This window comes from Mesocricetus auratus, unplaced genomic scaffold (assembly GCF_017639785.1).
Source record: "Mesocricetus auratus isolate SY011 unplaced genomic scaffold, BCM_Maur_2.0 Super-Scaffold_100676, whole genome shotgun sequence".
In the NCBI taxonomy this organism is placed as follows: domain Eukaryota; kingdom Metazoa; phylum Chordata; class Mammalia; order Rodentia; family Cricetidae; genus Mesocricetus; species Mesocricetus auratus.
In genome coordinates this window covers 14,242,459-14,257,503 of record NW_024429266.1, presented here as the reverse complement: position 1 = coordinate 14,257,503, position 15,045 = coordinate 14,242,459, and the positions used below count along the sequence as shown (strand labels likewise).

Sequence of the window (15,045 nt, the reverse complement as noted above, 5' to 3'; positions counted from 1 at the left end):
TCTCTCTTTCTTTCTTTCTTTTTTGGTTTTTTGAGACAGGGTTTCTCAGTGTAATAGTCCTGGCTGTCCTGGAGCTCAGAGATATGCCTGCCTCTTTCTTTCTTTCTTTCTTTCTTTCTTTCTTTCTTTCTTCCTTCCTTCCTTCCTTCCTTCCTTCCTTCCTTCCTTTCTTTCTTTCTTTCTTTCTTTCTTTCTTTTTTTGAAAGAGGATCTCTCTATGGAGTCCTGTCTTTTCTAGAGCTCACTGTGTAGACCAGGCTGTTCTGGAACTCAGAGAGATCTCCCTGCCTCTGCCTCCTCCACTGCTGGTATTAAAGGTGTGTCCGCCATGCCTGGAAGATAGTTTTCTAATATGAATTCATTGTCCTGTTAAGGACATGAAACCAATAAGGGTATGTTTTAAGTATAACTCCATATACTTATGTCTACTTTATATGTCCCTAAGATAAAGTGTGTCCTTATTCAGTAGCATGATTATGTAAGTCATAGTGGAACTCTATTGTAAACTTTTGGCAGAACTAAAAGCAAAAACTCACTATGTGGAAATGCTGTGGAAGTCTTCCTGCAAATGCTTATTTCCCTGTCTGAAAACCTTCCATGTTTTGTGTAGGGGACTGGAGGACACTTTTCTTAGGGCTGGGGAGAGAGAGCCTGTCTTTCAGGTTTTTAAAACAATTGTTCACAACGATGACCTCTATATTCCCCATCTTTTTTTTTTTTCTTCTGTGCAAGGGATGGAGTCCTAGGCCTTATTACACCATTGAGCAACACTAACTGCCTGATAATTCTTTTTTAAACAAATGTTACTATTTATTTTTCCCGTGTATTATGCATTCAGTCATCTATGTCAGTTGTCTCCCTCAATTTCTGTCCACCTTATTGTTTTATATTATAGATGGGTAGAGAGGGAGAGAGATTTGGGGCAGAATGTCTGCACAGGCTAGTTTTATGCTAACTTGATACAAGCTGGATGCATCAGAGAGGAGGGAATCCCAATTGAGAAAATGCCTCCCTAAGACTGGGCTATAGGCGAGACTGGGACATTTTCTAAATCAGTGTTTGATTTGGGAGGGCTCAGCCCATGGTGGGATGCCATCCCTGGGCTGGTGGTCCCAGGTTCTATAAGAAAGCAAGCTGAGCAAAGCCGGGAAGGAGCACTCCTCTATGGCCTCTGCATCAGCTCCCACTTCCCGATTCCTGTCCTATTTAGTACCTGTCCTGACTACCTTCTATGATGAACATGAACAGAGATATGGAAGCATAAGTCAAATAAACCCTTCCTCCCCAACTTGCTTTTGTTCATGCCGTTTATTAATACCAGTGGTATGGTAGGACAGCTAGGTAGACTGTCCTAGTTAGGACAGTCTCTTGTTGAACCCAGGGCTTACTGGTTGGCTAGATTGGTAGGCCAGCAAGCCTCATGGATTTCCCTATATCTAACTCTCCAGTGCTATTGTTGTTTGAAACAGAGTCTCTTGTAATCCAGTCTGGCCTCAAACTGCATGAGTAGCTCAAGACAGCATGGAACCTCAGACCTTCAGCTTCTGCTTGCCAGCCGCTGGGATTACAAACGTGCATGCCCGAGCCTGGCGCTTTGTGCATTACTTACTCATCAGAATCTGTAAGGACCTTGTCTGTTTTAGTTGATCAGATCTAGGAGAGATCTGAGAACTTATTTATCTCCACTTATAGTGACTAACCTTCTAATCTAAGGTCACTCTGAAAAATAGCTGGGCCCTGGCTATTTGGCCTTGTCCAAAGCTCTTTGCCTTATGAACTCTGTCTCGGTAGGGAACATTGTCTCAAGAGGTAAAATAGAGGTGTAGCTGATACATCACTGAAGTTGGTGATTGTGTGTGTGTGTGTGTGGGGGGTAGAACATAAAGGCGTAGACGTGGGTGGGAACTCTTCCAGCTTTTAAAGTGTGCACAGCTCAGAGAGATCCGGCACTGGTTTATCTGGAGGACAGAGGAAGGTGGGGCTTGGGACACACTGTTGAGGGATAGAGCCTTCCTGAGACAGACCAGCTGAGCGACTGCACTCACAGGGATGGGTGTTTTACTTGATTGGAACATGAAAATTGGCATCAATACTGAGAGTTTGGCGAAGGCTGAGGTTATACTTTATAACAGTTAAAATGACAAGCATGGGTACATCTCAGGCTGTGGATGGATTGAGCGGTTAGTGGTGATGGCTCAGAAGTTTGCAGAACGTTTTTCTCTCCTGGGAAAACACCTCACAGTGTCAGTGTTGCCACCTGAATCCCTGCCTGTCTCCTGGGACCTTCAGGTAGCTCTGATGTGGTAAAGAGGAGCTCAGTTTGTCTAGCTCTCCCACGGAACAACACATTTACTTCCCTGTTGAGGTCTTTCTTATTTGAGGCAAGAACTCTATACTATGAATGTCAAGGTATAGTCTACTTTTCAGTTGGGAGAATCAAGTTTTTGACCAGGCAGTAAGGTACCAGCCACCTTTGTTTTTCCTCAGACAATGTCTTACTAGGCTGAACCTTACCAAGGGGTAGGCTGACCTCAGGAGTCCACCCGTCTCTCTCTTTCTCTCTTTCTCTCTAGCACTAAATTACCAGGGTGTACTACCATGCCCAACTTTTTTTATATGACTTGTGGGCATTGACTTGGGCTTTCACTCTTGTAAAGCAAACACTTGATTGACTGAGCTTCCTGTCTCCTCCTCAGCCCCTTCTCTGCCGATACTCAGCTACAGGTCTGCAGAAATGGTTGCTCCCGTGCTCCTGGCAACAGCGAAGCATGAGCACATTTTTTTCCGTGTGGTTAACTTTCCTCGACAGTTTCATCGTCAGTGGGAGTGGTAGCTTAGAAGCATTCCTCCATGACAGGGTCTAGCCTGATGCAGGCGTTTCCCTCGTGTTCTGTAGGAGATGCCACACCTTCAATGCCGACAGTGAACGCAGAGCTGCAGGCGGCTGGTGAGGAGGCGGCTGGAGTGAATGCCAATGATCCCCCGAAAGCTCCAGTGGCAGCGCTGCAGCCGCTCTTCTCCCTGATCCGGGGTGAGGTGGAGCAGATGGACTCGAGAGCACTTCCCCTCTTCCTCCACCAGGTAAGACCACACCCTTTGCTCTCAGCCTCACTAATGCTGCTGCCGGTGTCTGGAGTCATCTAAGTCCGTTCCCCGTGATTGATGCCTCCCTGCCGCTGTGGACCCTAAATGCATGACTGGTAGGAAATCTGGCCTATTCTGGGCCAGAGGACACGCTGTGGCCTGGATGATTTGTCATTTGGACAGTAGCCAACGCCTGTATTCGGTGATTCAGCTAAGTATAAAGAGGAATCGATATGGCAAGAGTTTAGTAAGCTCCAGCTGGATGCCACGAGGCCCGCTAGACACTGATGAACACTTCCTAAGGCACGTTCTGAAGAGAGCCATGGTGAAATGGGAAAGAAGGATCTAGATACAAGTGTGGGGTTTTGTGCTGTCAGAGTGGACAAGTCTAGCAGTTAACTTTGCCCGTTGGCAACGGAGAAAAGGAGGCAACTCTTGAGATGGGTGGTTAAGGTGAGCAGGTGCTGGACCAGTTAAAAGCACTGGCTGCTCTCCCGAGGATTTCATTCGATTTCCAGCATCCACAGGGCAGTTCACAACTGTCTGAAACTCCACTTCCAGGGAATCCCAACACCCTCTTCCAACCTCTACAGGCATCAGACACACAGGTATAAGACATACATCGTGCAGGCAATACACCCATACATGTAAGATTTAAAAATTGTTAGATGGAAAGAAAAGTGAGCTGTCACAGCAGATGAACTAGACTGTGAAGACGTGGTTGGGATATCACAGTTGAAGAAGCAGAGAGGTGAGGGCTAGAGGACTTTATCAGTGAGAGTGCCTTTGTATAGGGCTGCTGCTGCTGCTGCTGTTTTGTGCTGGGGTGGGGGAGGTGTTGCTATTATTGTTGTTTTGTGCTGGGATAGGGGTGTTGCTGTTGTTTTTTGTGCTGGGGTGGGGGTGATGCTGGAAAAACTGTAAGCCTTCTGTATGTTTAGCAAGCACTCACTACTTAGTGACTCTGCAAATACCCAGGATGCAATTTTGCTTTTAGAAGAAGAAATCTTCTGAAGACTGGGAGGTGGGTGTGTTGAAAGGTGGAGAACTTGGAGAGAGGAGGCCTTCAGGACAGCAGTGGGAAACCTAATGGATGAGATCACTTGGGAAAATTTTAAATATTTGTGATTTGCATTTTATTTGCAGCTAAAATGAATTGGTACTTGGTGTTGTAATTTAAGAAAAGCAGCTCTCAGAGGGGTTTTTTTAAATTAGGGACAAGGATCATAAAAATGGAAAAGGGGGGAGACCGGCCTCCAAAGCAGCAGGAGAGAGGGAGGGAGGGAGGTAGGAGGAGGAGGAGGAGGGAGGGAGAGAGGGGAGAGAGAGAGAGAGAGAAACAGATAAAGAAGAGAGAGAGGTAGACAGGGCCCTTTTAAAAGGGACCATGGTGAATATGCACAGGTGATGCTCTTAGTGGCTGCAGCTGAGGGTGTATCCTGTCAGAACCCCAAGGACAGGCCAGTACAGATGCCTGAATACTAACACTTGGGACTAGAGAAAGGTGTGAGTTAATTTGAAGTTGTTATGGATGCAGAATTTTGAGAAAACTGCAACAGAGGCATTCTGAGAGGCGGAATCACTTGGGCTACTTGTCTTTATTCATGTCTAATACTTTTGTTCTGAAAACATACATACTTTTAAAGGTAACATGCATATCTGTATTAACAAAACTATGGGATGTACAGTGTTCATAAGTCAGCTAATTGTTTTATGTTTGAGCAGATAAAAGACACCTGTCAACTTTGTAAGGTCATTTAGACTGTATAACCAGTGTTATGAGGACTCTGTAACTAACAAGATTTATCATGTCTCATCCAGTCTCAGAGCTGTTCCCATGCAGAGGGATCAGCATACATGTCACCTGTCCTGTAGTCTTTCCTGCCTTCCTCTATCACTTCTGTAGCCAAGATCCTCAGGAAGTCTCACCCAGTCAAATCTGATCTTTACTAATTTTGAAGGAATTGGTAGATTTTTGTTTCCTGTGAAAACAAAAGCACAACTCTTCCACAAAGCAATACACTTTTTGAGTTCCATTTTAAAGGTATTCTTAAAGTTTCCAGCAGTCCCTTTCACAATCCCATGTCTCCCATCAGTGTCATTTGCTTATCAGCAATAAAAAACTCAAAGACAACACAATAACATACAAGATCCAGGCTCCCTGTGTACTTCCCACCTCTATGTGGCTTATTCTGTTTTTCATTAATACTTTAACCTGTTTTGAGGGGTTTTTTCCCCATTTGAACCTGTTTTACTGTGCATCTGTAACTTTTTTCATCTGCATGAGCAAAATTTTAAACTGCCACACCGCTTAGACTTCCAATCAGTAGGTATTTCAAAATGGTTGAATATTAGCATTTACTGTAGTTCGTATTAATATATCCATAACATAGTAGAATGATTTGATAAATGACAGACTCTTAAAAAAAACTAACCACTTTAAAATTTTTCAAAGTAAAATAAATATAGAATGCAAGTTTAGACTGAAAATTTACAGGCATTTAATCATCTTCATTACCTGTATAAAATGGGTTTTTTTGTTTTGTTTTTAACTTTAATATATAAAGTGCTCAAATTTGTATCTATACATTCTATTTCTTATGGGCGATCTGGCCAAACTTGATCCTTTTTAATTGCTTTTATGAGTTTAACAACTGCTTTATTGTTCTTTGTACTAGCTTGTCCCTAGAAAATAGAGATAGTGATTTACAAATGGATTTTTTTAATAGAAGCCTAAAGAAGTCAGTAGAAACTGTTCTGAATTTGTAAAGTGGTCTAGCTCAATGACTCAGACCACAAAGGTGCTTGACAGCAAGACTGAGCCAGAACTCTGATGGTGGAAGAGGAAGTCAGCTCCAGTAGACTGTCCTCTGACCGCCACACATAGCAGACATACACCCACACACATACACACACAAATTAATTAATGTAACAGCAGTGTAGTATGATAAGTATCACAAGTTATGCTAAACTTTGTCAATATTTTAGTTTACTGGTCTGGTCATTAACTTAAGGTCCTAAAAAAATCTAAGTTTTTTTATATCAAATATAAAAAAAAAGAATTTATATGTGAACACACAGAAGATGTGATGGATCTGCTTACTACATAAAAACTCTGCTTCTCAATTGAAAAGTTCAGTGGGGAGTGTTAACAGTGGTGAGAGTTCCTAAAAAGTGGTGTTCCTTGTGGCAGGCGTTGCAGGGCACAGCACTGGATAATCACTACAGTTGTCTTTGTATTTCCTTATTCTCCTGTGCTGTGTATTGACCCCGGGCCTTGAACCATGCCAGGGGGCGCTATACCACAGACTCCTTTCCTGACCCATTCGGGCAGCACTGCTGTCAACCATTTCTCAGAGTCCTGCCACTGTCCCACAAGGCACCTCTGAAATTACAGCAGAGGTCTCTGCTTATTAGAGGAAAAGGCAAAATTGGTCTCTTATGGTGGCACAATTACTTAAGGTGCCGACGCCAAATGAAATTATTTAAAACAGTTATTCAAGGGGAGACATGCACACACCTGTATACAGTCACACACGATTAAAAATGAAATAAATATTTTAAAAACAGGACTGAAGTGATGGCTCAGACTGGAGAGTGCCTGTTGTGCAACCCTGAGAACCTGAGTCTGGACCCCCCAGCATCTGTGTAAAAACACAGGGCAGGTCCCCAGAGCTAACTGGCCAGTCAGTCTAGCCAGTCACTGAGCTCCAGGTCCAATGAGACACCTTGAGTCAAAAAATAAGGGATCTAGACAGTTTGGTGGTGTACACCTTTAATCCAGCACTCGGGAGGCAGAGACAGATGGATCTCTGTGAAATTGAAGCCAGCCTGGGCTACATAGTGAGATCCAGTCTCAAAAAATAATACTAATAATAAAGGTGGAGAGCAATTGCAGAAGACACCTGTCTTAGGGTTTCTACTGCTGTAGAGATACCATGTCCACAGCAACTCTTATAAAGAAAACATTTCATTGGAGTGACTTACAGAGGTTTAGTCCATTATTATCATGGTATGGCATAACAGCCTGCAGGCCCACATGGTACTGGAGAAGGAGCTGAGAGTTCTACATCTTGACCTGCGGGCAACAGGAAGTGATCTAAGACACTGGATGGTGGCTTGAGTATATATGAAACCTCAAAGCCCACCCCCCACAGTGACACACTTCTTCCAACAAGGCCACACCTACTCCAACAAAGCCACCTCCTAATAGTGCCATTCTTTATGAGTTTATGGGGTCAATTACATTCAAACTACCATAGCACCCCATGTCAAACTCTAGTGCATGCACACACACACAAACATACTCAAAGAAAAAATAATAAATGAAAACATCACAACATACCCTTTTCTGTTATGGCATTGCAACTTACAACCCCACCACTAAAAAGGCAGGAGCAAGAGAATCAGGAGTCATAGTCACCGTCATCTGCATATGGCGTTCAAGGACAGCCTTGGCTACGTGAGACCTAGTCTTAAACAAACAGAGACACCAAAACCAGTCTCCCATGAGGTTCTGAGCTGGTTGGACGTTTTTAAACTAGAAATGAAGTGAATGGTGTAAGTTCTCATGTAATGTGACATTTCAGCCTGTGTGTGTGTGTGTGTGTGTGTGTGTGTGTGTGTGTGTGTGTGTGTGTGTGTGTTCCATGGTGCACATGTGGAGGTCAGAAGACAACTTAGGGAAACTTGTTCTCTCCTTCCACCCACCATGTGGGTCACATGACTTGGACTCAAGTTGACAGCCATGGTGGACACATCTTTCCCTACTGAGCCATCTCACTGACTCTGTTAATTTCTAATTTAGAATAAAATAATCTTTTTAACCTTTTCACCCCATTGTACCTTTGTAGCTTTCCCCTCGTCCTTAAGAGTTAAGCTTTAGGGGCTCAGTGATGCTTGTTAGGACTTGAACTGGACTAGAATGTGGTGACATGGAGGTTGAGAAGACCTGTGCTCCATTTGCTTGACAGAGACATAAGGATTGTGTCCTGTGCCTACGAAGTCCTCTGAAATTTGAATGTGGTGAAAGTGTTTTTGTTAGTAATCTGTCAAGCCAACCTCTCAAGATCTTACTGGCTCCCAAGTTTGTCCTTTCATTCAGATATTAATTTCTTCTTTTGTCTTTACAGGTAGCTGAGACCTATTTCCAGGAAGAGGACTGTATCCTTTTCTTAACTCCAGGCAGAAATTCATAGAACACTTGAAGAACCCATCTGTTTTTTTGTTTTTTTAAAGTTAAGGTCTGTGCGACAAGATGTGCAAACCATATGGCTTTGGTGGGGCTTGGCAGTTGTGTGTGCCCTTGTAACTTCCTCAAAGAGCAAAATGTGGGAAATAGGTCACTCCAGAAAACCCCTAGAGCTACCTAAATTTGGCTTTCACTAAGGAGGCCTAATTTTGCCAACATTGAACATTTATGTTCAAGAGAATGGGGAAAACACATGCTGCCGAGAAGGGAAACTTTAAAAGTCTGTTCGATCCTCTTGCTTTTAAGCACACGAGTCAAGCATGCATTAATGGAGCATGCCACACAACAACGCTGTAACTCCGCTGACCGATGAGCAGCTGTGATCCCAAACTGCTCAGCAACAGGGCTATGTCCAGAGAACGGCATCATCCGGTTCCTTTGTTGTGTGGGAGCACCATGGCAAGATGCTGCTGCATCACTGGGTGATTGGAATTTACCTTTTAACAGCTCCTCACTGACAGAAATGTCTCACGACACACGCCTGTATGTAGGTCCTCAATAGCAACCAACTAAATACTGTTTTCAAGGAGATCCCATGTGAGCTTTGGAATAGGGAACATTCAATCTTGGGCAGAGGGAGCAGAGTTGTTCTGCTTCTCCTGGTCCCAAGGATCCTTAAGGGGACAGAGAGGTAGAGCTGAACCTCTTGCGTTTGTGGGAAGGACACAAAGCTAAACCTTCCGATCCTTTCTTCCTTTTTTCTGGGTCAGTATTTAGAACATTGCCCAGAGGAAACTGGGCATTTGATCAGTGTTTCTCAACCTGCTAAGATGCAAGTTTGTGTGGTACAGATGGAAATTCAAAAGGTCATAAGAAGATCAACCAAAAAAAAAAAAAAAAAGGAATTCTGTGATAATTAGGAAAGTCACTGGGGTGAATTAATTTTTTCTAAAAGTCCCATGCCATGTTTCCATTATTTAGCGTTTCGTACTTTGGAGAAAAATGTCCAATGAAAAGTAAGTAAAGGATCGTGAAACCACAAAGAGACACTTTCCCGAAGGATGTCAGAGTCATGGAGTCAATTAAGGAGAGAAATTAAGGAAAACACAGACTCTAGGATCCCCTGTGGTCCTCTTTCCAGTTAGATGGCTTCAATGACGGCTGCCAGCGCATTGCCGGGCAGTCCCTGAGTAAAACCTTTTGTGTCTCTTTGCTTGTGGAACCCAAGTACGCTGCACCATGTGTTAGGATAAAACGTACTTACTCCAAAGCCAGGAAACCTCACGTCCGACGTGCTTAAATTTAAAAATATTTTGAACCTTCCCGTTTTTTGTCAGAGGTGCACATTTCTTGTCTTCTATAGGACATTCCATTGCAAATGTGGGGTTTCGTGTAGGCAGTATCGATGTCTTTTCCTCAACTATTCTATTCAGATGAGAAAGCTATGAAATTCATTCAGCTTGAACGATTGTATCATGAGCAACTGCTTGCAAATCTTTCTGCCATTCAGGAACAGTGGGGTAAGTACAGACTGACTGGAGCTCGGAATTAGCAGTGTAATGTAACAACTCACTATCTAGAAAGTGCGCACGCTGTCCTGATTTTGCATGTTAAGAGAATAGAAGTTACACAGTCAAGGTACTTACAATGCACAGGCCCAGGATGCAGCTTAGTGTCTGAGAGCCTGCCTAGCAAATGCAGGGCCGAGAATCCCCCCAGCACCATGAGAGAGACAGAAGGCAGATGGTATTTTCTTTGTATCTTGTTCTCCATAGCTCTGTTTTCATTTCTTCTGCATGTGCTCCTGGCTAATTTTGTTTGTAGAATGGTGTTTACATGTACTGTGAAGCAATCATTTAGCTCTTTCTGTGTTAACTTTTTGGGTTGTTTGAGAAGATAGGTGTATATTAATTATTCCAGTGGCGTCTAAATACATTTTGTAAGAGCCAGTGATTAACAAATGTTTTAAATTTAGAAACAAAATGGAAAGCTGTCCAGCCACATACACTGACGCCTCTGAGGAATTCAGAAAAGGGATTTAATGGTGAAGATTTCGAACAGCTTGCTAAAATTTGCACAACTCATCAAGAGTAAGTATGTCATAATTTATTTAAAGTAACTTGGAGAATATTGAAGATATACATTATACTGAGTATTGAAATGTATGATCCATTTCTTTGTTTTCTTCCTAAGAAATGGAACTGAGTATAATGGAATGCAAAGGGTTCTTTCTCAGCTTTTTTTTCTGTTTCCTGCCGACCTCGCTAGGTTTCCATGGGCTCGGAGGAGCCTTCTAACTAGACTCGCTGATAATGCTGATACTTTTTGACTAAGAGATCAGCAAGCCAAATTATCTGAGTTGCACATTAGGACTTTTTATTGCTTGTTTCTTAATCCTTATTTTATTAAATATCTATTTCTGTATGTTGATTATTGTTTAGGCTATTTCTGGTGTTTGTATGTAATAAGAAAAGTTGTAACCCTTGTCAAAGGTACAGGTTAAAAAGCACAGTGTCCAATATTTAACCTAAATATAGAAAAAACTTCATTACCAGATACTTTCCAGTTGCCTGATTCATGTCAAGGAGATAGATTTTTAAAACTAAGTCATCCCTTTTTCGGCTCAGGCCTTCTCCCCTCCCTTTCTGACCCACATTCATCTCTCAAATCCCCCTCCCCATTCTCTTCTCCAAGACAAGTTTTTAAATTTTGATGAACTCTTTAAAAAATTATCCTAATAATAAAGCTTGTTATTTTTTGTTCTACTTTTCTTTGTTCTGAAATCCTCATTGGACCACTCAGAGCTCTGAAGGGGAAGGGATTGCGACAGTGTTTAAATAGTGCCCATCTCCAGGCTTCAGCCCTGAGTACCCTGCACAAAGGATAAAGGACTCTCTGTTCTTTTGGTAACTTTGTCTCCTCTTCGGAATAATGGGGAGTAAACTAAAGCTCTGTGTGTTGATAATGAAACAGTCCCAGTAATTGCAGAAGAGAGGGCCTTTGCTTGGGGCTGGCCATCCTGGAGACGAGCTTTGGAAAGTGATAGAGGCTGAGATAGATGTGTCCGTCCAGCTCTAGGAAGATGGGTTCCCTGTGCTTGCAGTTTGAGCCTGTGCAACAGGCCCTTCAGGGATTCTGAACTGTAACTCCTTTTCTTACGAAGTTCCTACATTAGCTTTCTGTTTTGTATTTACATTTTTATAGCATTTAAAAGAGTAGGAGCCTTCAAAGATAATTTATTTACTTTCAGCATACTCAATGCAGATACCTCCCACTGCCTTCCTGAAGGAACTCACAACTTGTTAGTGTGTCATAAGCTTTTGAATTATTTACTTGAACGTACTATGAGCGTGGTATCTTTAGATCATTGTACGAGGTTATGTCTCGTTATTTATAGTTCAGGGTATGAGCCTTGGAAATTTTCCCCTATCATAGTCTATGACTAGCACTCCTAACAGGATCCATGACACAAACATTCTATCCTCTCAGAAGGCCCCTTCCTTGAAGTACCAAGTCCACGTTTCCCTTTTCCTTCCCCTATGATGGTAACTGAGCTCTGAAACTGTGGGTTTACATGCCTCTAACTTCATACAAATGGATCATGCAGAAAACAGTTATTATTTCTAGATCCTTCGGCCTTTCATTGTTTCTGGGTTATATTTTATCACATACAGTGTCAGTTTTGCTGTGTTTCTGTTGTACCTATTTATTGTATGACCGTATGGTAGTTTACATGCCCATTTCATTCATTTGTAGACATTTGAGCTGTTTCTTGATTCCAAGTATTACGGTAGTAATACAGTTGGGATTTCTTTCATCCGTACCTTTATTGGCATACTGTTAGCATGATATTCTTTAAAATCAAACACTTGAAAGTTACTTGTCTATCCATGGGTAATTCCAACATAATTATCTTCTGCCATAATCTGTTTTAAACTGAAATGGTGAACATTTGTGGATGCAAGAAGCATGTGTGATGTGTTTGGGGGCTCTCAGTGGTAACTTGCTGTCTGAGGAAGCACACACACGCTGGAGCTGTCCCTTCAGCCATGGGAGCTGGTGGCAGTGTTTCAGCCCTGGGAATCAATGTCCTGCGCTAATATTAGAATACAGAGAGGCTCTATTTTTTTTATAGTCGTTTCAGTGACATTTGTTTGGAAGCATGCTGTACTTTTAAAACTATGTTTTTCTTCTTTTCTACAGCCCTCTCTTGTCCAAGCATAAGGTAAGAGGTGTTCTTCTGAAAGCATTCGCGGGGAGCATGTCAGCAGCTTACGCCCGAGGCCGGACTGTCCTAGAAAGCCTTTTCTCAGCACACTTACAATTTTCTAATTGAATGCAACAGTTTCTCCAAAAAGCTGTGATTAATGTTTTCCTTTTTGAAAACTTTTTAGATAGCACCCGTGGAAAAGTCAGTGGGAAGAAAATGCTTTTCAAGGGTGACAGTATCTGAAGAGCCAAAGGAAAGAGGAGCATCACCCAAAGAACCAGGTCCGTTGCAGATTATTCTGTAGAGGAAGAGACAGGAGGCCTGTTACCTGTGGTATTTTAAAGTATTAGATCTGAACTATTGTGTTAGATTTTTTTTCCCATTTAGATTTTTGTATATATACACTTATAAAAAAATATAAAACCCACATTTTTATATGTATTTCCATTTTTAGATAACTAGAACAATAGACTATAAATTATTTTAAAAGGCAAAATAACTTCTGTGTCATCAGTAAGGAAAACAGAATATAAAAAGATGATACAAAAATTCTGAAATACTTTGGTATGTTAAGACATCCTTTCTTGGTTAAAAAGGAAAAAGAACAATCATTACTAAATGTACTAACCAGGTACCGACTTTTTCTGTAAATCTAGATAATGAGAAGTTCTGTCTGGATAATTTATAGCACTAACATATACTATATGTGAGTGTGTTTTGTGTATGTTTGTTGTGTGTGGTGAGTGTGTGTGTGAGTGTGTGGTGTATGTGTCTTGTGTGTGTTTCTTATCCATTTAAGATGTGTTTTATACCACTTTGTGTCTCAGCCAAAAGACTTGGGAAACTTTCAAAATGCATTTACAAAGTTTTAGGAATAAGTGTGTTTTCAGAGTATTTTTTGTATGATCCATTTATAGCACGTGCCTTATGCTCCTGGGCCTGGGAGCCCTGATTTAAAAAGAGACAGGAGTTTTGAATGAGCGTCCCTGATAATACAGACACGCTGTTGCCATCCTCTGTAAAAGTACTCAGCAAGTCGTTTTGAGATCTTCATTCCCTTCTCTCTATGACACAAATTAGGGACATTGCTTTGTGTCAATCCCACATGCTGTGTTCTTTGTGTTTCTTTTCTAGTCACTTCTATATCAGAAACAGGATAAAATAAGTTTTGTTACAGCTTAATAGACATGGTGGTGTACACCAGTAATCCCAGAACTAAGAGGAGCAGGCAGGAAGGGCAGGAGTTCAAAGTGGTTACCTGGTGCCTTCCAGCTTGGCCTAGGTTGTGTAAGGTCCTGCACACACAGCTTAGCACTGGCTTTGTTTCTGCCTCTGGCTTGACTTCTGTTGCAGTCTGTGTGGTACAGATGGGGAAACTGAGGCACCATGTGTACAGCCATTTGTTTGGTGCCCTCCCTGATCCTTAGGTAGAACCTGCATCTTCTGACTTCTAAGTGAATAACTCATGCTGTAGCTGAGTAAACTGTTATTACCAAGTAAACTGGGATTATCACTGGCTTCAACAATCCAAACATGTGCTAATATCCATCATAGGAAGTGATGTGGACTGAATCCTGGACAAAGAAGGAAATCTTGCCCCAACTTGATAAAATAGCGTGCTTTAAAGAAAACTGTCAATACTGTGGATGACTTTCTAGCACGCTTAATATTCTTTTTTTTTTTTTTTTTTTTTTTTTTTGGTTTTTACGAGACAGGGTTTCTCTGTATTGTTTTGGAGGCTGTCGGTCCAGCCCAGCCTCGAACTCACAGAGATCCGCCTTCCTCTGCCTCCCGAGTGCTGAGATTAAAGGCGTGTGCCACCACTGCCCGGCTAATATTCTTAAGTCTTTGCATCTTACGTCCCTCCCTTATGTGGCGATCCTCAACCTTGTGGTTTATCAGGGCTTAGGGCCTGTACTCCCCAGTCTCATTCAGCTTCTGAATCCCACAGATGTGTTTTGAGGGCTAACTCTGAACCGTTGGATACTGGGAATTTATGACTGAGCTTGACCCTTTTCCGCCTGGCTGCGGCCTCTCTTGTTCTGGTCCTCACCCCACACCCTGCCATCTGGTGAGAAAAGGGGGTGCCAGTAAGCTCAGGGACAAAGCCCACAGCCCATGAGAACCAGCTGTTCTCTTGCAGTCAAACCTTGAGTGTGGGAGACAGCAGGGATGTAGGACTCTCCAGAGATGGCCAGCTCTTCTCGGTCCTCTCTGATGTTTAAAGCTGGGGAGTGGGGAGATTCTAGAACTCCTAATGCCACCTCCACATTTAGAGCTGAGGCTGCCAGCCCAGTTCCGGCTTCCCTGGCATCTGAGGCAGTACTTTAAAAGTGCCTGGTCTGTTTTAGGGACTCAACTTAGATTGTCAGTTGGTAATTGAAGGTCCAATAAATTAAAATTGAAAAGCAATAAAATTATTCATTTATCATGCACTTCTGACTCCTATTTGTGGGAATTATAGGCCTTCATGAAATGTTTAACAAGGTGAGGAGCTTCTCTGTTAACCAATGGGCAATTTCCAATTGTTATCTACATAAAAGTTTTTAACTATTGTAAA

At 42.3% G+C, this 15,045-nt stretch overlaps 1 protein-coding gene across 2 annotated transcripts in view; it reads left to right on the top strand.

Moving 5' to 3' along the window:
* Cnst (consortin, connexin sorting protein) overlaps nucleotides 1-15,045 on the top strand; it is a 73,093-nt gene that overhangs the window by 39,770 nt on the left and 18,278 nt on the right. For both annotated transcript variants that reach the window (XM_040737226.1, XM_040737227.1), the window contains 6 exons: nucleotides 2,897-3,081; nucleotides 8,217-8,247; nucleotides 9,709-9,795; nucleotides 10,251-10,365; nucleotides 12,479-12,500; nucleotides 12,670-12,766. In XM_040737226.1, the coding sequence (XP_040593160.1) occupies nucleotides 2,897-3,081; nucleotides 8,217-8,247; nucleotides 9,709-9,795; nucleotides 10,251-10,365; nucleotides 12,479-12,500; nucleotides 12,670-12,766 (537 nt within the window). The remainder of the gene's footprint in view (nucleotides 1-2,896; nucleotides 3,082-8,216; nucleotides 8,248-9,708; nucleotides 9,796-10,250; nucleotides 10,366-12,478; nucleotides 12,501-12,669; nucleotides 12,767-15,045) is intronic.